At 40.5% G+C, this 22,009-nt stretch overlaps 3 protein-coding genes across 6 annotated transcripts; 2 read left to right on the top strand and 1 right to left on the bottom strand.

Annotated features, from left to right (window-relative positions):
• Positions 1-455: 455 nt before the first annotated feature.
• Positions 456-6,441, bottom strand: LOC142385759 (uncharacterized). Its single transcript, XM_075472471.1, has 7 exons — positions 6,304-6,441; positions 5,008-5,115; positions 4,804-4,860; positions 4,548-4,706; positions 4,181-4,340; positions 3,877-3,977; positions 456-2,653 (listed from the first exon to the last, which is right to left on the bottom strand). Exons 1-7 carry the CDS (start codon positions 6,313-6,315, stop codon positions 2,489-2,491), a joined length of 762 nt encoding a protein of 253 aa, XP_075328586.1. The 5' UTR covers positions 6,316-6,441; the 3' UTR covers positions 456-2,488.
• Positions 6,442-9,030: 2,589 nt separating this feature from the next.
• asb15b (ankyrin repeat and SOCS box containing 15b) lies at positions 9,031-14,523 on the top strand. 4 transcript variants are annotated; one of them, XM_075472466.1, is made up of 14 exons: positions 9,031-9,094; positions 9,368-9,476; positions 9,584-9,636; positions 9,781-9,912; positions 9,985-10,149; positions 10,927-11,033; positions 11,122-11,260; positions 11,351-11,522; positions 11,915-12,075; positions 12,531-12,675; positions 12,776-12,931; positions 13,174-13,276; positions 13,385-13,538; positions 13,631-14,523. In XM_075472466.1, exons 2-14 carry the CDS (start codon positions 9,370-9,372, stop codon positions 13,822-13,824), a joined length of 1,788 nt encoding a protein of 595 aa, XP_075328581.1. In that variant the 5' UTR covers positions 9,031-9,094; positions 9,368-9,369; the 3' UTR covers positions 13,825-14,523. The 4 variants fall into 4 exon arrangements, with proteins under 4 accessions (XP_075328581.1, XP_075328584.1, XP_075328583.1 ...); XM_075472468.1 differs by having other exon boundaries at positions 9,045-9,094; positions 9,192-9,476; XM_075472469.1 differs by lacking the exon at positions 9,584-9,636.
• A 632-nt stretch (positions 14,524-15,155) lies between these two features.
• lmod2b (leiomodin 2 (cardiac) b) lies at positions 15,156-20,933 on the top strand. The gene is made up of 6 exons (XM_075471479.1): positions 15,156-15,829; positions 16,004-16,459; positions 17,999-18,259; positions 18,354-18,566; positions 19,254-19,688; positions 20,528-20,933. Exons 1-6 carry the CDS (start codon positions 15,554-15,556, stop codon positions 20,552-20,554), a joined length of 1,668 nt encoding a protein of 555 aa, XP_075327594.1. The 5' UTR covers positions 15,156-15,553; the 3' UTR covers positions 20,555-20,933.
• The last annotated feature ends 1,076 nt before the right edge of the window (positions 20,934-22,009 follow it).

Here is a 22,009-nt window from a genome sequence, read left to right as displayed (position 1 = left end):
CAGAAACACTCCACAAGCTGTTTTCAGGTGTTAAATGGAGCTGCCGTTTTGTTATGTTCAGCTCAAAGCCATAGTCCATCTGTCTGTTTTCTATACCCATTTACTCCAATTCAGGGTCGCAGGGGGGGGCTGAAACCTGTCCCAGCTATCGTTGGGTGAGAGGCGGGGTGCACCTTGGACAGGTCGCCAGTCCTTCACAGGGCCACACAGACACAGAGAGGAACAACCATAGACACACACTCCCTCCTCGGGTCAATTTAGAGTAACTTATTAACCTGACATACATGTTTTTATACGGCGAGAGGATGTCAGAATATTCAGAGAGAACCCATGCATGCATGAGTCTTCTTTTAATTTACTTTTAACTCAATAGCTTTTTAAGGACAAAACAGTTTTTATTATTACATACTGAGTCACCAAAACATTTTACAGGTAAAAGTATCATATTTGCAATCAAACAGGATGTGAAACAATGGTGGATCCTCTTATAATACTTTTTTGGAAGAGTGCAGTGTAATTTTATTCAATTAATTCTAAAGATATATGGATGAAGCACAACTTGTGTCTTTATATATTTTATACAGTATTGAGAAGAAGTCAGAAGATGATAAAAAAAAAAGGGGGACAGACATTTCCTCAAACATTACAATAATAACTGTCTGGTGTATAATGTTCACTGAATGTTAATTAGCTAACGATTGAGGATTCATGTGAATTATCAAAACATGTTAAAAAGACTATTATCTTCCCAAAATGCCGCAAATTCAGCTTTATGAACAATTCAGACACTTGAAGAGACAAGGGAAAACACTAGTAAGAAACTCAAACCAAAAACATTCTTATAGGGGAGCTGACAAATACATTGATGTGACCAACTGTAGAATCAGTTGCTATGATTCAGTTTTTTTAAAGGCATTTTCGTCCTATGTTCACAGTATTTTGTCTAGCCCCTGTACATTCGTGACATGAATGGGTCTGTTTGTCACTTGCAACATTGCAACTGTAAGTTAGGTTCATTACATTTTGTAAGAGGTTCATCTTTTAACAAAATAAATTAAATATCTCACATTTTTACAAAATACAAACACAAAAGTCACACAAGTTGTACATTAAGAGAACAATAAGCAGTGCTGTCATTTTTAAACCCAGTTTATAACAGGAAAAAAACATTAATAAAGATATTTCCTTATTTCACTGTTGTGTTTTGGAAATAAATCATTTGAATACAGAAAACTGTTATACTAACCAGCCTCTGTCATTGAGGCTATATAGCCTGTGGTCTGGAGAGATTCTTAGCCTGTTGATTCATTGGGATCTGTCGACATTGGCCGTGTTTTTAACAGGCATTTCCTCCTGCCTACGGCCTGTTCTTTTGTGAGGAGAACAAGCCCTCCTTATGCTTCTCACTGAGCTCATCCGTCCATCCATCTATCTGTCCCTATCTGCCTCACTCTCCCTCGTCCTGTCTGTCCTGTCTCTTGCTCCCTGTCGCTGACACATACAGTACAAGAGCGCTCACACTCGGGGAGTCATGTTCTCATGACTGAACGTGATTGACTCTGTGAATGAGGCATTAAAACTCTAACACACTCACTGTGGCTGAGGAGCACCAATAGATCTCTGGGCAACAGCTTTGAAATACAATGACTGGATTCAAAGGGCCTCGGGGTAAATGGCTAACTGCCATCTGGTCAGATCTTTGATTCAAAAAGTGGGGCACTTGTTGAACTTCTCAGTGTGCTGTTTGTGACTAGCAGGTCTGCAATTTGTGGCAGGTCACAGATCATAACAATGTCAACAACAAGTACAAGAGAAGCTGCATTAGTCCATTCAGTGGTGTGACTGCAAAAAATCTTGGTTGGAATGTGCTTGCATCTAGTGATTAAACATTTCAGCAGCAGGCAGAGTATGGGAGCAGGTTGAAACTCAATGTGTTGACTGTTACGTGATTGTACTGCATAGAAAAGACAGTCTCACTAACAGCCATGATGCAGCCAATAAGTTGATGGCCCCAGTCCCGTTTCAAAAATAAAGAAAAGATTGTCCAAACAGCATGGTATCACTTTGATTTGAGGCTCCACAGATATTTTTGATAACATCTTCAAACTAGACAAGCACGACAACACTCACTGAGTGTTGAACTTCACTGAATAGGCCAGCCAAATGCTCTTACTCACCAGCCAAGACAAGATAATATATTTACTTTGCTGGCTATTTCGTCAAATAACCAGCTATTCAGGAGAGCTCTTGCCTCCAATGATGAATCTGGGGAATTTTGCAACACATCTGCTTTTCAATAACTCTGTTTTATTCTTTTTATTGTAATTTTTTTTCATCCAGTAGCTCTGGCGCATGCACTCGGATGAGTGAAAGCAGAGGAGTGTCAGACCAGACTCATTTATCCAGCAGGCCTCTGCCAGTGACAGAACAACCTGAAGAGTGGGTTGTTATCTTGCTGTCCAATTTTCCCTCCTTTGTTAATCACGCTTCATCCACTTTGATGTTCAGCGATCGCCTCCCCCGCTGGCTGAGTGTTAGCAGCGTGGGTGAGTGTTTGAAGTGGGATGGAGATAGACACTGTTGGGATCATGTCAGGAGTTACCATTTGGTTATTTACAATGTTGCACATTGGTAAACGCCTTCCAGACTTGACCTAAAAAATAAAATAAAAATTACATTAAAAATCTATCTCTTCAACAGTATTCCTCCAAATGTTTGTCTTACAAATGGCACATATTACTAGACGTGAGCTTCATTACATTAACGGGTTCTCAAAGGAATTCTAAATATTTGATGAGCTGTAAAATTTACAAGCCTTTCCTTCCTGGAAGTGCTCACAAAATTGAGAGCACATTATCTGCAGGTTTTATCAGACAGAACCATAAAGGCCAACTGACACACAAGTCAGTGTAGTTGGGGTTATTTTAGCACCAATAATATTTCTGCTTAGAGGAATTTGTCAAAAAGAGCAAGAAAACTAAGCAAAACTTTTCAGGCTACTAAATGTAGCTACGTCAGACCTCATACTCTGAACAATTAAATGTGAAAAGGAAATTTAGGATTTTGGGGGGTAAAAAAAGTGCTGTGGTATTGTCGTAGTGATAAATTATTTTAGAAATCTCATTATTGAGCATTTATACATTCAAGCAATTATCCGTCTGAGTAATAGAAACAATTCATCAAAAAGAAGTTTGGAAATTGGTAGACAAAATATGAAAAATTAATTAACTTTCAAGGGTTTTTTGCTAATGCTAACAGTAGCTTGCTCATAGCAAGTAGCCATACCAACAAAGACAGGTTTACTGTAAATGAAACTAATGCCAGTGATGTTTAAAAAAGAATAAAGGTCTTCACACTTGCTAGCATGATGTTAAAGTATGCTAGCATTTTGTTATCACAACCCTGTTTCCAAAACAGTTGTGGAGCAGTGTAAGATGTAAATAAGAACAGGATGTAGTGATTTCTTTGAATCTATATTTAAGTGTCATTGGTGTCATAAATCTTGATCCTGAAGTGTGTAATTTCATGCCAGTAATGTAAAACATTAAGATAGGGGCAGGTTTACGACCATGTTGCATTATTTCTTATTTTATCAACACTTTGCAAAAATTATTGTTTTAAAAGCCAATTTAATTAAAAAATCTTATTTTTATTCTTATTAAAAGTTTCAGCCCCTCAGCAGCCTTCTTTCCACCCCATGTTTTGCATTTAACAGTGCACCAAATGTTTAAAGTGATTATTTATTTAAAGGAATTATTTCTTACTTGTATTTTTAGTAGGCATGTAGATTGTATAATTAAACTTGTAATTTTCTACGTTTGCTCCAGAAAAGCTCATTGACACAGCAATAAATGTTTTAAAACGTGGTTCTTTTACCTGCCACACTATGAGAAAAACACAAGCTGTGAAGGGGATGAGCACCAAAAGCAAGGGAGTTCTCGTTGACCAGCTGTATCCACGACTCTCCCCCTGACCCTCTACAAGAAGCAAATGATTGGAAATGTAACTAACTACATCTACATTACTCATCAGAAATGTGATATGGGAAAGGCTGGTTCCCTTGATCATACACATTCCTATCCACAGCTGTGTTCGTCTGACCTTAAATCAATACCTAGATTTCCTTCAAATGTTGAAGCATTCACAAAAATAAGACCCTAAATGCAAATCAATTATGTACCTGGTGTCTGCTGATGGTTATGGCATGGTGGTGGCTTGCATGAGAAGCTTAATGTCCCTTGAGCGGCAGATTGTAAGACATCTTCAATGTAGTCAAAGTAAAGACCGGACAGGAAGCTCCCTTCCTGATAGTGACACTGGAAGACCTGCATCGCTGTTTCCTGTGGGATCAGCCAACAAACCACTTATGCAATTAAATATGCAAAACAGTTACTTAATGTCGCATACTTCTCCCTAAAATTGAGCTACAATGTTTTTCACAGTTGCATCTTTTTTTTTTTTAACAAGGGCTTAACTTTAAAAACACTCTTTTAAAAACACATCCCTCCACAAACATGTTACGTTTATCAGACATTGTTCACACCCACCAGTTCCTCGTGGTCAAAGGTAAAGCGTAAACTCTTGAGCATTGCAATGAAGACAACAATATTATCTTTGTTGGAGGAGATGGCACCAAACATGTTGGACAGCGTTCGAAGACTTTGTTCCAGAGGATAGATATTTAACACCACCCAGCAGGTGCCAGCCTGCAAAGCAGGTGCAAAAACAGATAATATTTCAGTCAATATAAAATCAAGCAGCCCTCATTTGCTATTTGACTGTTTCACTCCATTGCATACATACCACTTCTTTGGGAATGTAATTAACAGGAATCTCATAATCGGAGGGAATATTCTGCTTCTACATAGGAGGGATAATGACAGAGAATAATGTTTATACCCTGTATCAGTCTTGTAGAAAGAGTTATCGAACACACAGCATATATAGGTAGGACAGAACGCCGTAATTGTGATATGTATCAAGCCTGTCGCAGTTCAGCAATCTCACCAATATTGACAGCTTGCTCACATCATCAGTTATTGGTTTTCCAAACTTTCCAGAGCAGAGATTCAAACTTGATAACAGACTCAGCAGGAAACAAGTTACTTTCAAGATCTGAAAAGAAAAGTAATACAATATATTTACCTTATATCACACATAATACACTGCAGCTACGAAGGTAGCGATAATCCTGTACTTTTATCTACTGTGCATTAATTTACAACAAATCTGATTTAGATTCATTCAAGTCAACGTATCCACACATCTGAGCAGACAAACAAAACTTTACTGATCTCGACAGCTTCTTACATATGGTTTCCATAATTGTTTCAGTGCATCGGACAGTACGATCACTTTTCTCCCCCAGGTGGTGTTAAGGGTTCTCATGTCTTTCCAAACATAAAGACAGCTGTATAGAAATCTCTCATATATCTTATTTTCCAAGTAGAAATGCCAGTTTAAACCCAAAAGAGAGCTGCAGACAATGAAGCCACCAGCGAATCCAGAGAAAAGTTACGGATCATTTCAATATATCCAACACTTCACATGTATGACTGTGGCAACAGAAAAGGCAGACTGTGAACATTTGTTGTTTTCCTTTGTCAAATATGACAGTAAACTGAATATGTTAAGTTTTAGACTTCTAGTTGGGTGATCAAGCTAAGTGACAACATCATCCTGACATCAACCTGAATGACATTTTCACAATTTTTTAAAAATTTAACATTTTTAGCAAGCAGAATAAAATATAGCTGTTAGTTGCAGCCCTAACCCATAATACTGACTTTATTGATCACTTTTATTAGGCTACATCTATTCAAAAATCAATATTACCCCTTTTATCAGCTCACCATCCTTTCCCTTTACTAAAAGTGTAACAGATGCACTGTAAGAAGCAGTTCCCGTAAACATCTTAACAAATTAGATTGTTTTTAAATGCAGCTCTAAAAGGAGGCATCCTTCATAATGAGTTCCCTGTCTTTATTTTTTACCCAGAAGTGTACTTTACTGTACAGTAATGTATTATATATAATATTATTATATTATATTATACAGTTGTGACACTGCTGCATTTGTTTGCTTTTCCTGAATCAAAAAGAATTCATGTCTGTCTTTAAAAGACAATTGAGCTACATTCATACATCTGTAAGCCTGTGTGGTTTTTCTGATACAAAAGTCTCATTTGACAGCAAGGAAACAGCTGATAAAGGACAAAGTATGGGAAAATAGTATTTAGCTAGTTAACGTGCACAACACTATTAGTACAAAAAAGAAAAGAAAAAAAGGAAAAATGCTACTTACTTTCTTCCTCATATGGAGCAAAAGTCCAAGGTTTCTCAAATCTAGCTCATGAAATTCAGTGTTTTCAGTTCCAAGAAAGAGCTCATCTCTGCACGTATTTGTAGGGGTGTAATGTCCAAGCGTGTAGTGAAACTTGAGGATGGGCCAGCGGTCTGCTTTCACTTCAGACAAACTGGTGGGGTCTTTTGACGTGGTGGAGAGGCCGCCTACAAGCTGAGTCATTATGTCACACACTGACGCTGTCTGAGACTTTTCCATAAACTCCCACGTATCAGTTTGGTCATCAGGAGAAGTGGGTGCTTGTTCTCTTGAGAGAATATTTCACTTTGAATGTGTCAGGGCTATTCCCCATGCTGCGGTTTGTAAAAGTGAAAACAAGATGATAAGAGGTAATTCAGGTATTCAGTCATGCTACTTTGTGCTTTATTCGATTATTTTCAGTTTTTCTAATCTGTTTATGAATTTGGTTTGAATTGTTGATCAAACATGCTCTTCTTCTGGCATTGGGTTTTTTCAGAGTGTGGATGTGCAGAAGGTTTGTTGCATAATCTACCCATGGTACTTGCTTATTAAGTGAACCCATGTAAAAGCCATTATACATAATTGATTCCCATTACCAAATCAATAGCAGTCACAAGGAAAAGATTGAGGAAATGAAGAAAAGCAGAAGAGTTACAAAAAGCATACTGTGCATTTCATGAGGAAAGTAGCCAACAGTTGCTCTGCCCTTCTTGTTTGTTTTTTTTCCCTCTTCAGGCTTTGGTTCCAGAGACAGAGACATCCATGTCAGGTTAATTGGTTATTTTTTAATGATTGCTCACGACAGTCTGCCTTTCTGACAGCTTACAAACCCATCCAGGATTGATCCCATCTCTAATAAAGGAAGCATGGATGGATGAATGTACTTTAGAACTCATTAGTCAAATCCATTTAAAAAAATATCTCAAAAAGCTTTTGATAAGCTGATGCTGCCTTGTCTTGCTTGTTTTTTCAAAGGTGGAACCAGCTCTGTATCCTCATCAGTTTAAGTAACAGGGGAGTTAAACTGACAGCTACCCAGAACGGGACCAGAGAAATGACAATTCTTACCATCTAAAATAACAGAAAAAAAGGTAATAACATTCTCAGCAAATGCTGCATTGCATTGAATTTTACACTGCATCTTTACAAACGTTTTCACCAAACATGTTCATGTTACTCCCTGCCGTTGCATGCGTGGTGGTTGGTCAATGTATCCTGCCGCTGATCAGCTGGGACTAAGAAAAGCACCAACGCTTACCATCTCTTTAAGCTTTGCAATGAATGATAATAACCTATCCAACAATAACCTGTAACAACAAGGAAGTTCACTCAAAAGTGACAAGTTGTAAAATTTTCCATGTACAGTGTTTACTCAAACTGCTGCGAAATTTTCATGGTTTGGGTTGTTTTAAATGGCGAAAATGTGTCCTTCTCAAGCCCCCTCTTCTAAATCGCCCTCAGCTTAGCTGCCCTGTCCGAACTCTTCCTTGATTCTCCAAACACAGAACGCTCTGATTGCTGTCTGCTAAACTGATCGCTCATATGTACTTCAAGCAACCCCACTATAGAAAACTGGAATATGCTGAAGTTATGCTTCATGCATTGGTTATTGCACAGGCAGATTTTTAAGGCATGTGTGACTTTCTGCAGTCTTCATCCTAAATGACCGGTGTCCACTGCTCGAATAGAAAGATTAAAGGATTTGTCAAGTTTAACCTTGAATTAAAAGGTATTTTTAATCTTCTCTGTTGTACTTTTAATAGTTATTTTGATGTTTTTGTGACATTGGCAGTTTTATTTTTGAGCACAGGAGTCTTGGACGTGCTTGCATACTCCTCCAGTTCTTAAATACGGCCCTTGCAAAGCGCATGACATGTTACAAAATCAGAGATGCAAGACTGGCTGAAGCAACACTGAATGCCAGCTGTTGTGACATCACTTCTGTTTGGGATAGCAACAATGTCAACCACAGACTAAGCATTACTGCTGGTCTCCCTCGTTTTTTAAATAAAAGTTAGAATATGTCAGCATTTGGGTGAAGAGTTACAGCAGTTTGAAGTGATGTGATGCACAGCGGTTTGTTTGCCAGACAGTGTAGGAAGTATGTAAACACACTGTGTATGAACTCAGAAGAAGATTGGATGAAATTTTTAATGTAGGGAATCAAAAGGTCAATAATTATGGAAACATTTTTGACACAAATGTGCATGGCCTGTAACAGTATCTTCAGCTTCATCCACTCAATCCAGAGTTGTTTTAATTATTCATCTGGTTTTACACCTGCCGAGGTGTTAGCCCAATCTTGACCACATGGTGGCACTGTTGCTGCCATCTTTTAGGTGTGAAAACGATCATCACAGGTATCAAAATCAAAAAGCAGACAACAGATTACCTTTGGTAACGTTTTTGTGTGTTTCTATGTGGAAGTAAATATAGAACTGATTACTACGATGACTGATGAGTAGAGCGTTGCAACATAGTGTCAGTAACAGTAAGGATTTTGGGCCTGTGATGCTCTGCAAATAAAGCGTATGTACTCAATAGGAAGGTACGCAAACATGTCATGTGCGTTTTATGCGCACATTCCGAAATGATCTGATCTGAATGTCACCGTGTGGCCAGCGAAAAGGTGACAGGCACCCTCTGAGCTGAGTCAGGCCATCTAAAACAGGTCACTTCTAAAAATAACCCAGACAGCTTTGGTCCCTGCAAAACAAAAACACATAGGCTGTGTGCTAGAGAACTCACGAGTACTTCCCAAGAACAACAGGTGAGGCATTGATATGATTGGTGCAAAATGCAACTTAATTCTGTGGTATTATCTGACACATGACAGGCTTTGTCAATACATCTGATGCCATTTTCAGCAAATGTACTGTGGTGATACCCTTCAACAAGCCACGTGCCCATGGCTGAGGACAAAATGCAGACTACAGAGAGATCTAACTTCAAAATGTTATAGTTTATTTGCAAATCTTCCAGTGCCAGTGTTTACAAGGGAACCCATGTAAGCGATGGTATGTCATTCTGTCCCTTTTTATAGAAATGGATGACTCTGAACAGGAACGTATAAATGAGGAACTGATAGAGTTCACCATTCAAGAGAGCATTCAAGATGCCTACAAGCTGCCATGTTCAGCGAGAGCAAAAAGGTAGGAAAGACATCACGTGAAACCTACAAATTAAAAATAATTAACCTAATTTCTGTAATGGACCTCTGTTAGAGTGTTTCCACAGTAACATATTTCTTGTCCATTAGGAAAGGGCAAAACAGTGAAGACTTTTTGAACATTATGGCAGCCATTTATAAAGGTAAGGTAATGAGTATACAGTTATGCGCAACATTTAGCAAAGCTGTGCAAGTCAGAAGCTCCTTCAATGACATGTAAATATGATATTTCAAGTCATTGTTGAACAGGAATAGGTTTGGTATGGATCTTGCCTCTACTTCCACAGGTGATATAGGTGGGCTGCAGGTGCTGTCCTGTTGTGCCTCTGCCTTCAGAGAGAGTGACAGCAGGGGCTGGCTGCCTCTGCATGCAGCAGCTGTGCAGCCACGGCAAGCGATCCTGCATGTGGTGCTGGAAGGTGAGAGTGCAAACCAAAGTTTGATAAAACTGTTTGGCTTGAGTCTCTGAATCAATTGGGTTTTTCTCACAGCGGTGAAATCTATTGACCTGACGCTGGAGGAGCAGACAGAAGATGGGGACACAGCCTTGACCCTGGCAGCAAAGGCCAACCGGTTGGAAAACGTCAAGATGCTACTGCAACACGGAGCGTCACCACACAACACCAACAGCAGAAATGAATCTCCTCTGCTCATTGGTAACAAACGCACACAGAATCACAGTCAACATTTGGCTTATTCTGGCAGCTTTTTAAAACTGCTCTGGCCCAGTATTGGCTGCCAGATGTATGTGTATTTTAGGGGAGGGGATTTAGTCTAGTTTGGACTGAGAAATGATAGTGTAGTTGCACTGAATGTGGACCATGCACAATGACATTAATTGTGGCAAAATACAGGTCTTGACTGGCGACCTGTCCAGGGTGTACCTCTCGCTTAATGACTGCTGGGATGGGCTCCAGCCCCCCCGCGACCCGACAGTTGGATTAAGCCGGTATAGAAAATGGATGGACGGATGGATACAGGTCTTGTTCAGTTTGTGGACATAACAGAGGTCACTTGACCTGACTGTGGACCATGTTGTTACTTCATCCCTGCTGCATTTCAGCTTGATTGGGACAAACCATTTTGGCTAGATTAGTTTTGTTCTGTTAATAGAATACTCTTCAGTGAGGTTTAGGTACTGGTAGGTTTGCCACCTTGAAAATATATATATTTTGTTATCAACATGTTATTACAAGCTAATACAATCCGCGATAGTAAAACAGTGTACAGTTGCTATTATCATCAAGAATTAAACAAACTTTTTGGTCTCCTCACCTTTTCTTTTCTCTTCCATACATCATTAGGATTACAGTTGGCAATGTTAGCAAAATAAACTGAAAATGAATAAAAATGGAACATTAATAAACTGCATTTGATGTCTTTCATCAGCATGGCATTGTACTGTTGCATCTTGTGTTTTCTACATTATGTAGCAGTGAGACAGAGGTCATACGACATGGTTTTATCCCTCATCATGGGCGGGGCTTTTGTGGAGCAGGTGTGTCTCACTAAGTGGACAGCCCTCCATGAAGCTGCAGAGGTGAATGGTGTAACTTTTATTAGACCTCATAGCTTTCATTTATTTTTTACCTCCTAATGTGCTAATTTGGTTTTATCTCTTACGCTAGGTCGGATGTCCATCTATTGTAATGCTGCTGCTTCGACATGGAGCCAAAGTAACAGTCAGAGATGGTCATGGTGTGACTCCTCTGGGCGTCGCAGCAGAATATGGCCACGCTGAAGCTTTGAACATACTCATACAGCACGGTATAACATTAAAAACCTGTGCATTTTGCGTGATGCTGCACAATTTCTTCACTCAAAGACCTGTGTTGTGTTTCGCCTGCCCTCCACCAGGTGGTGATGTGAATGCCCAGGCCAACAATGGTGACACAGTCCTGTATGATGCGTCAGGGTCTGGAAACCTGGACTGCATCGAGCTGCTTCTGCTGCATGGAGCCAACCCAAATGTAGCCAGCTACGCCTGTCAGCTGCCCATCCACAGAGCTGCATACGAAGGGCATATACTGTGAGTTAACCTTCATGTTCTGAAGCTGTTTGATTTGCAAACAGGCAGCATTCTAATGCGTTTATGAGGCACACAACATTCAACTTTATTTTAAAGTTCCCAGAATAAAGAAACTGCTTCTGATAAATTAAAATTGTTTTCCTCCTTTTTTGTGTCCAACATGGGCAAATAATTGAGTAAAACCCGTCTCTCGTTCTCCACTTCACATCTCTGCAGTGTTTTCTCTGAACTCATCTCCACAAAGAGCTCTCTGTTTATCAGTGTCTTTCAGTTCAGTCTCCAAACAACAATGTAGTGCAAACCACAATCTAATGAGCATTTTCCCCTGTCCTGTTCTGTGTTTTTCGCTGTCTCTGTTGCTCCCTCTTCCTGTTTTTCTCCCACCCCATTAGAGCCCTGAGGACTCTCATCCCCATCACCACAAAGAGAGCAATCCGTCTTTCAGGCCAGAGCCCGGTACACTCTGCAGCTGACGGGGGGCAGGCTGAATGTCTGAAGCTGCTTATCCAAAGAGGTTTTGATGTCAACGCCCTGCTGGAAACACACATCTCTGGTAGGGTACAACTGGATACACATATCCAGCCTATGTTTACCACTATGTTACACCGTTGCTTTTACCAGCACTGAGGGGACTAACTGTTGGAGCTCTGACAAAAGGAGCTCACAATGCTTTGACAGTTCCATCAGTTAACGCTGATCAGCTGTGACTCATAGTAACACGTGTTTAATCCCAGTACAAATAAATAAAAAGCCTGGAAAAGCTATGTTATAACCTGTAATATAAATTGATTTTTTTGGAGGCTTTTATACATAAAAAATCTACAAAAAACTGTCCAAATTGGTGAAGTAAAATGGAAAAAAGAAACAAAAAGAGATCTGATTCATCGTCACTGCTATCAATGCTGTATTTTTCAAAAGAAGCGCAATATTTATGTCACAAAACAAGAAATCCATGTTTCACAGTGACATCAGGAAACTTGCCCACTGATCTTTTGTTAATTTTTCCAGAGAACTACGGGGATCTCAGGAAGACTCCTCTCTACTTTGCTGTTTCCAATGGCGATGTGACCTGTTCTGATATGTTGCTGGCAGCTGGAGCAAAAACGGACTTGGACCCTCTGAGATGCATCTTAGTAGCTATACGGGCTGAGAGGTGGGCGGCACACATTTCTGTACTTTATGATGAGTGAGTAATGTCTTTAACAAGCTAACAGTAGGGTGGTGCTGAAGTAATCTTAGACCATTTTGTCCAGGTATGAGTTGGTGCAGCTGCTGTTATCTTATGGAGTCGAAGTGAACTGTTTTTTCCGGGTGCTCAGCAACACAGTGTTCCCTACTGCCCTCCAGTACTGCCTCAGAGACAACATCATGTTACGGCTGCTGCTCAACAGCGGATATCACGCCCACAAGCACGTATATTTACTGCACAATGATTGCTAATGTGCTGAGAGTCCATATTATAATGTTAGCCCATATAAGTAAAGTGGAGGCAAAGCAACTTGATTTTAATCATGTTAGTTTCGATGATTAGGAACTGTAAGAAAAACACATCCAAACACAGAAATTCAAGTAAAAATTATGACTTGGTCATGTTTAAAATGCATAGAAAATACATTTAATCATTCCTTCTCTAAACTCACATCTCTGTTAGGTGTTTTCAGTGCTGCCATGGTGACAATGAAGAAATAGACAGTACCTGGACTGACCTCCATAACCAAACCTACCAGATTTACAGTCAACCTGATATCATCTCAGTAAGAGTAGATGCTGGCAGACACATCCTCATCTGCTTTAGTCAAAGAGTTATCCTTACAAATCAGCCAATAAGCTATTGTAACCCCATTCCCGATCTTTTCTTCCAGTTCTGTGAGTTTGTGTCAGTGTCATCGATGAAACATCTGGTGGGCAGCATTGTGAGGATGCTGCTGGACTACGTCAGCCATGTCAGCATCTGTTCGAACCTTAAAGGCATCCTGAAGAGAACGCCAGAGTGGGAGGAGATTTCTACCACACTGAGTAAAATGGCAAAGAAAACATACACAATAAGGCAGGGTAAAATTAGATTCTTTTTTAATAACTGGAGTTGATGTTCGTTTGTGTGCCTGTAGGCAAGCCACGCTCCCTGCAGCACTTGTGTCGACAGGTTATCAGAGGTCGAATGAGCAGCAGGACGCTGAATGACCCTAAGGCCGTGGCTGCCGTTCCTTTCCCTCCCAGGCTAATAAGCTACCTAACCTACAGAGAATACGACCTGTATGGTAAACTCTCATTAACGTGCAACGCATCTGAATCATACTTGTGACTGGAACCTTCATGAGGAGAAGCACTGACTGAACTGGCCAGAACTCATACACTGGTGTAGTGCTCTTTTTGGCCATCCGGACAAGTTGGACAAACAGTAAAAATTCTGGTTGCTGTGAAGCTCCTGCTCTCCTGTTTGCATTTATTCATGCTCTCCACTATACAGTAAACCTGGAAAAATACCACTAATACAACTGAAAAATGCACGCACGTCATATGAAATAGGTGCTTCACAAACACCTAAACACCCACACAGGTGTTTATATTTCTCACTAGTTATATGATGTGGCCACTAAACTACAAGCATTCAGCTTCAGGAGCAGGGAGTTTGAGAGAATCCTCTGTTGAGTGCAGTTTGCACAAACCCACACAAAGCTTAGAGAAAGTCTAACTGATGATGACAGTGTGATTCTCTCTTTGTCCCTGTTTTAAGAGTGCATATTATGTACGATCAGTATGGGCTTTACTGAATGTTTACTGAATGTATCAGATTGTTATTTAGATATAAGATGCATTTGTTAAACTGTTCTGTTGTTTTGTAATAAATGGCAGTAATTTATAAATGCTGAAGTAATGCATCCCGTGTCTTTAGGCTCTGAATGTACTGAAATGTTGAATGGAAAACATCGAAACAGTTTTGAGCAGAATCTGATTACAAGCTAAACTTGTCAATAACTATTACTATGGGTTGTTTGATAAATTTAAATGCAAAACTTTATGTGCATTATCCTTGTTATTAAAAATGATAAGCATTTTTTCATTTCACAAAACTCACTGGACACAATTCCTATTCCAAAACTTCTGAAACATTGAGTAAGTAGTAGAGTTTATAACTAAGACAGCAACTTTATGAGACTCTGCTAAATGACAATAATACAATGCTAACATGTTTACTTTGTCTGACACCAGGCACAGTTGTCAACATGTCATTTTTATGTAAACTCAAAAAGTTTAGTTGATTGTTGCATTGAAAGTAATATCAGAGGATAACAAAAGCTAGATGACTCATCATATTACAGTAGAAATAGGAGCTTCAGAATCACCCATGTCATCCAACAGCAACAAAGAAAGAAGACATGTCTTCGCTGATGTTCATGCAGAGGCAGAGCCTGCGCCATTTTTTTGAGTGATACTTTATCTCTGTTTTTCTTTCTTGTTCTGTCCAGTTGGTCTTTTTATGGCCATGAACAATGCCACTCAAGTCATGGTGTCAGACTGCTACGTTGACAGGCCACACAGCCTCTGAGCTCACTGGCTTTTTGTAGCTCTGCCTCTCAGGGCAGTGACTCCCAAAAAAAGAAGCTGCATCATGGGGCCTACACTTTGGTACGTTCCCCCCTGATCCCTCTCTTAAGGCCCAAACAGCAGCTGCGGAGATTAAAGAGGAGAGGGCACGGACGCACATAGTCTCCCTTACTTAAAGTCGGATGGCCAAGACCAATTCAGCGAACACTCGTGTGGGTTCTCATTAGCAGTCCTCTTTTACTGGACTCAAGTTGTGTAAACATCTTTCCGTGGTTTGTTTGGATCTTCTCATCTGGAATCTGACTTTCCAATGACACCTTACGTCTTTAGATCTCCAGCAGCCTCATGGTGGAACGGATCTTTTGTTGGAATCTTTTTGCCCATGCTTCTTTGTTTTAAGCTATAAACTGGTCATACGTGAATCAGCAGCTGGTGTTTCTGTATCAGTTTAGCTCTGACTGGTGTATACTTTTCAGGCTTTGGCCATGAGTTGTTTTGGTTATCGTCGAGAGCTGAGTAAGTACGAAGATGTTGATGAGGATGAGCTTTTGGCTTCGCTCAGCCCGGAGGAGCTGGCCGAGTTGGAAAAGGAGTTGGCAGACATTGATCCTGACGCCAATGTGCCCATAGGACTCAGGCAAAGAGACCAGACAGATAAAACCCCAACTGGCACCTTCAGCAGAGAAGCCCTCATGAAGTACTGGGAAAATGAAACACGTAGACTGCTGGAGGACGAGATAGAAGGAGGCAGCCCCAACCCGGTCAGTGATAGCTTTTAATTACATTTATTTGGCATTTGAAGAATGTGGCAGATACAATGCTGTGTTTTGGAATGATATAAGTTGGAATCCAGCTAAGTTACCTTTACTTACAATATTCATGATAAATAGTCATGGTTTGCATTTCAAGCTCTGAATAATCTTATTGAACCACAGGAGGAAGAGGTTTGCATAACACAAGGAGACAGCGAAGAAGAGGATGAAAAAGATGATGAGAATGAGAAAGAACAGGAAAAGTATGAAAAATCAGCTGAGGAAGAAGATAGCGAAGAGGAGAGCAGTGAGGAGGAGGAAGAAGAGGAAAGTGAGGAAGAAGAAGAGCCTGTAACAGAAGAGGAAGATGATGATGATGATGATGAGGAGGAGGAACAAGATATTAAATCAAGTCCTGAGGCCTCAAACATTTCTGAGCTGCTGACGGCGCAGGCCAATAAACCAACGCTACTAAGGCCTCAGAGGGTGGAGCCCATTAGGCTGACTCCTCCCCCTCCACCTATTGACCCAAACGCGAATGGAAACCCAACTGTTGTCGACGACGCTCTGCAGCGAGTTCTCAGCAATGACCCCGAACTCACTGAAGTTAATCTGAACAACATCGATGACATCTCGCAGGTATGCAAACGCTGATTTCGACATCAGTTTGTAGTTAAAACTTCATTAATGTGTGACCTGAATATCTACATCTTCTTGCTCTCTTTTTTATCAGATAAAATGTGGTTACAGCATCAACAAGTTACAACACACAAAATTGTTTAATCACTTCATTCATGAAAGGGACATGACACTGTTCAGTGCCAAGGTGTCCATAAAAAAAAAAAAAGATTTCAGATTTCAAACCTTTGTAGCAAACAGCCATTATTTTTCCAAAGTAAGCAGTCACTATACCTCTTGGAGTGGCCACAGCACAGCAAGAGTTGTTGGCTTCCCTTAAACCTTAATTCCAATGTGAGTGAATCATAAAAGGAATTGTACCATCTAGTTCAACTGACTAAAGCTGCTCAATGTTCTGGTGGGAAGAATTACAATACTTTGACACCTGGCAAAATATTTTTTGCTTATCAGTCACACCCCCATGTGGCAACAGCAAGCCCCTAGATTAGCAGCTTCTACCAGCAGAAAAAAAACAAAGCTGTTTAAGAATGGCTAAAAGAACACTCAAAGCACTCCACATACCATCCTGATGGGATCTAAAGGCATCTGTGGGAAGCAAGCTCAATCCACAAAGACCCCGCAACCCACATAACCCAAAGGATGTATAGCTAACGTCCTAGTACCAGACAATCGTGCAAGACACCCCCAGGTATTTTGTCCACCTCCGGACTGTTCAGAGCTTTTTTGGTGGCATGAGGAGGACCTATTCAATATTAAGCATGTTGTCATCGTGTTAATGTTTCTTACTGAGACTGTGTGCCATCAAGAAGCTTCCAGGACATCACACAGGGAGCAGGGGGTGTATGTTAATGTAAAATGAGAAACTGTGCAACTGGCAAGAACTTAAAGGTTACAACTACGTCAACAATACAGGGCTGTGATGCACAGTACTACAGATTGTTCACAGGCAGGTTGGTTGAGTTGGTACGGGGGTTACAGGTTTGTTCCACACTATTCCCACATTTTTTCTATTTGAAAAGAAGAGTGAAATATGAGCTAATCCAACATTCCCAGTGATGTGGTCTGTTTTGAACACTTGAAATTTGGTTGAGACACTGAAGTTCCCAGCTTCCGCCTCTTAAACTGTGTGCCATCTTATTTTTAGAACCAGACATCTTGCCATGGTTGTGTAATATGAAGGACATAGTTACACATTTGGTAGTAACGCTTGGGTGACTGGAAACTGAACGAAAGTTGCAAACAGCTTTGAGAGGATTTCTGTCATCATCATGCATGTTTGTGTTTAAATCACTCTGTGATGTACTCACTGGCACACAGTCACTAATCCTAGATGTTACATCATAAGCTCTGACCTTCCCAAAGTGCCCAGAGTCTTCGGCGAAACTGTGACTTCCTCGTTGTGGTGGCAACTGTAGAAAATAATGGTTTTGTTTCAAGTTTTAAAGTCTCAGGGTGGTATCTATTTAAATATTACTCACCATAGTTTCATGTTGAAAAAAAGCCCATAAGCTTGTGTAAAAATTCTGCCTCACTTTTCAGGAAACTCTCATCCGATTTGCTGAAGCCCTGAGGTCCAACACATATGTGCGCGTCTTCAGCCTCGCAAACACTCGAGCTGACGACCCCATAGCTCTGGCTATTGCTAAGATGTTAAGGGAGAACTCGTCCATCACCAGTCTGAATATAGAGTCCAACTATGTGACTGGGAAGGGAGTGATGGCATTGGTTCAAGCACTTCCAGGGAACAGCACCTTGATTGAGCTTCGCTTCCACAACCAGAGGCACATGTGTGGAGGGCAGGTTGGTTTCAATCCAAATCAATTAAACCCTCTGCAGTGCTCTGACATCACCAAGAAAGTAACTGTACAATTCTGCGAAAATAACCCTCCTGCAGGTAGAAATGGAGATGGTAAAGATTCTGAGGGAAAACCACACTTTGATCAAACTGGGTTACCAGTTCAACCTCCCTGGTCCCAGAATGAGCATGACAGGAATCCTGACCAGGAACCAGGACCGCCAGAGACAGAGACGGCTGCAGGAGCAGAGGCAGCAGCAGGGTCAACAGGGGGCGCAAGATGGAGTCGTTAACCCCCGAACCTCTGCACTGGTTTGCGCTTTTACCTTGTCTAGCAGGACAATATTGTGCTTCTTTAACATGCTGAATTATTCATTGAAAGAATGCCTTACTGTTCATGAATTATTCATGAATATCAACAGATAGTTAACTCTTCTTTACTCTTAATTACTTTAATTATGATAATTCAATCTGCTGGGATGGGATACAGTACATGGCAAATGTTAATTAGGAAACAAGTGAGGAATGAATAAGGAACCATTTGATAACTAGTGCAATGAATAGTAGTTGCCTATATTTCCTGATGGAAAACTATATTGTGGATGATGGAGAATTACAGTACAATTGTAATGCATAACAAACAATACAAGTATGTTGGAGTGATCTAATTGTGAAGTAATGATGGATTTCTAGTACTGACTTTGGGGAAAGAAATGAACAGATCAGTTATTACTGTAGGTACTGTAGAGAAAACGCAGACTTGGTAACGAATGGACAGATACTCAGTCAGACTGATGCACTGCTTTACTGAAAGGAACACAAAAAGATAAAATACTAAGATAATGATGAAGTGACGGGGTGTTCTCTTGGATTTAAGCTCACTTATAAAAAGCTTAACTCGTTTACACCCTTACATTTGGAATGTTTCCCCCCAAACTGTGGCTTTTATTAATATATTTGTGTCTTTCTAAACATTCATTTGTCCGTATTTTTCTGCAGAGAGGGACACCTAGTTCATCACCTTACAGCTCACCCAAACTGCCTCGAAACGACCTGGCTAAAAAACAGATTCCACCTGCACCACCTCCTCCACCCCCTCCGCCCCCGCCTCCTCCGCCCCCACCCCCTCTTCCACCGACTCTCCTACAGCAGGAGGAGAAGAAGAAGCCCACAAGGATGATTGCTGAGGTCATCAAAGCGCACGAGGCCGGCAGCAAAAAGGGAGCCAAAACTAAAGGGAAGAAGGGCAAGAAGGCGAAGGGGCCGGGGAGGGAAGAGACCAGCTGCATCCTGAAGGAGCTCAAGACTGCCCTGAGGCCCGTGTTGGCGGAGCGGAGAGGGGAGGATGGCAGCAGGCCGTCCACGCCAATGAGGTCGGCCCATGATCAGCTGATGGAGTCCATCCGTACTAGCAGCGTCCGAAGCCTGAGACGGGTGAGGGATGGGTCATTTTTGGGAAAGACACCCAATGAAAAAGCTGCAAAAACATTCCTATTTGGGCTCAGTTGTGCAAAAAAAACAAAAAAAAAACAAGTTTAAGATACAGAACAGAAACCCAAGCAGACAAACAAAGTACAAAGTAAAAGCAAACTGAATGAGCTGGGAGTTTAATTTAGATGAGCATGACACATAGTCAGTGGTGTCTGAGTCATCTCTGTGGCTGATGTTCTGTCTCTAGACTGCAGTAGGCAGGCGAAAGGCTGTTTGCCATCAGCCTGCATTGTGGTATGATCACAATGCTTTTACAGCCAAAGAGGGACAGAGAATATAGCCAGTAATAAGGTCAGCCATTAGAGTCAAGTGCTGTATTTTTCTGAAGAGGATGATAAGCTTACATGTAAAAAGATTGGATGGAAAACAAAGATAATAAGAGAAATAATGAAACTAAAAGGAACCATTACTGTGGAGGAAGTGGAGCACATCTGAGGCTATAGTTTCATGCTCTCATTTTCAGTGCTTGCCTTTTGTTTATCTGTAAGAGGAGAGATAAGTATTGCCTTTCTTCCAGCTGTAGCACAGTTTGTTGCAATGTTGTGGAAAATCAGCTCTGCCCTCAGATAACGGGGTCTCCCATCGTAGCTGTTACATTCCTGACACTCAATGCAGGTATTTATAGGAACTGTTTGCAGCAGCTTTGATAATGACAGAGGCCATACGTATTACCATGTTAGCATAGCTGGGAATGGTCTGGTGTAGCATGTAAATGAACATTTTGATGTTACTCCATCTGAAAATGTCTCATTTAGATTTGACACATCCTTGTAATTTTCCAGGTGGAAGTTCCGCATCACCTACGATAAGACGAGCAGAAATCAAAGAAATCATGTCTGCGTCATGAGGACGATGGAGTGACCAACAGGAATGAAAGCAGAGAAGCATGAAAGGTGAAAACGTGTGTTTTCTGAGGAGGAAAACCTGAAATCTTTCTAAGATTAAACTATACTGGAAATTTGCACTGCAAATAATAGCTTTACATTTTCAGCGACTTTAAGATTTCTTTAAAAAGTGTTTATTCACAGTAGAAAATGGCATTTGTATTCTAATCTTGAAATGAGTTGACTGCTTTGTTTACTGATACGTTTTTTAAGTCTGTTTTCCTTTAAGATTGTAAATATGATCTGTTGTTGGCTGAACAACGTGTTAATTTCTCAATATATCCATTTGCTGTTTACAATACTACTCGTCTAAGTGTGGAGAGTGTTTTCTTCTTCTTTGGTTTCTGGATGGGATCCATTTGAAAGAAAGTGAACCAGCTGTAGGGGCGGAGGGGTGTAGGACACACACACAGCCACATTTCCGTTCTTTTTTTTTTTTTTTTTTATAAATCAGTGAGTCCGCTTGCTGCTGAGGCGCCACTGATGCAGATTCCCACTCAGACACATTCACATCACACCCACTCCACTTAGCATATTTTAAAGGTGGGCTTTTGCGCACTTTGAACATTTCACAATGCATAACACACGAAAGGTGAGAATTAACACTGCAAGGCATCAATATTGATGGAAAAAAAAAAATCAGAGCATCAAGTAAAACACTCCAGCATACCTAAAAGCTGCACAACATAATGCATTTAAAACAAGACTACAAACTTTTGAGAGGAAAAAGAACAAATTCTTCCTCTTGAAAATTCAAAGCAAGATCTGTTAGTGGTAAAAGAAAAGAAACAAAAACACTTCTGTTCAGTCCAAATTATATATCTCTTCACTTGTTAGTTGTCTCTGCAATATAACCTTAAATTTGCCACTGACAAAGACTTGAATTAATAAATATGTGCACTGCATGAAAAAAAACTCTGAAGAATGAATCTAGTCTTGAGCTGCACTTGTAGAAAGTTCAGAAATACGACTGAAGTTCTGCTGAAAACGAGTCGACTCGATCGTCCTCCAAAACACAGCGGATCAGTGTGTGCAATGCATTCCTTTAGCTCAGTGTCCGAAGTATGAAACTTCGATTCAATAGAATTCAGTATGAAAGGATGTACAGAAGTTTTATTGCTTCTTGAAGAATTTTAACACCATGCGCTGAACCGCACAAAGAAAAATGTTAAGCGGGCATTTAGCCCGTACAACATCCTTCAGGCTGTTAAGATCATTGGCCATCATTCAAATCCTTTTAAATTCCTACATTCATAGAATGTCAGTCCAGTGTCAAAGGGTTATATTACCAATAGCTGGTCAAGCTAGGGTGAAGTTTGAGCAAATCAGGCTACATGATTATATTCAGTTCTTGGAATTTTTTGCCTGCATGATATACTT

Source organism: Odontesthes bonariensis, chromosome 8 (assembly GCF_027942865.1).
Source record: "Odontesthes bonariensis isolate fOdoBon6 chromosome 8, fOdoBon6.hap1, whole genome shotgun sequence".
Classification (NCBI taxonomy): Eukaryota; Metazoa; Chordata; class Actinopteri; order Atheriniformes; family Atherinopsidae; genus Odontesthes; species Odontesthes bonariensis.
This window is presented reverse-complemented; position numbering and strand designations above follow the sequence as displayed.

Coding starts and splice junctions, on each gene's coding strand:
- lmod2b (XM_075471479.1), top strand. CDS start 15,554: ATGAGTTGTTTTGGTTATCGTCGAGAGCTGAGTAAGTACGAAGATGTT. Junction 18,260..18,353: donor GGCACATGTGTGGAGGGCAG/GTTGGTTTCAAT, acceptor ACCCTCCTGCAG/GTAGAAATGGAGATGGTAAA. Junction 19,689..20,527: donor GCGTCCGAAGCCTGAGACGG/GTGAGGGATGGG, acceptor GTAATTTTCCAG/GTGGAAGTTCCGCATCACCT.
- asb15b (XM_075472466.1), top strand. CDS start 9,370: ATGGATGACTCTGAACAGGAACGTATAAATGAGGAACTGATAGAGTTC. Junction 11,034..11,121: donor CCCTCCATGAAGCTGCAGAG/GTGAATGGTGTA, acceptor CTCTTACGCTAG/GTCGGATGTCCATCTATTGT. Junction 11,261..11,350: donor GAACATACTCATACAGCACG/GTATAACATTAA, acceptor GCCCTCCACCAG/GTGGTGATGTGAATGCCCAG.
- LOC142385759 (XM_075472471.1), bottom strand. Junction 4,707..4,803: donor ATTACATTCCCAAAGAAGTG/GTATGTATGCAA, acceptor CCTGCTTTGCAG/GCTGGCACCTGCTGGGTGGT. Junction 4,341..4,547: donor CCTTTGACCACGAGGAACTG/GTGGGTGTGAAC, acceptor CTGATCCCACAG/GAAACAGCGATGCAGGTCTT.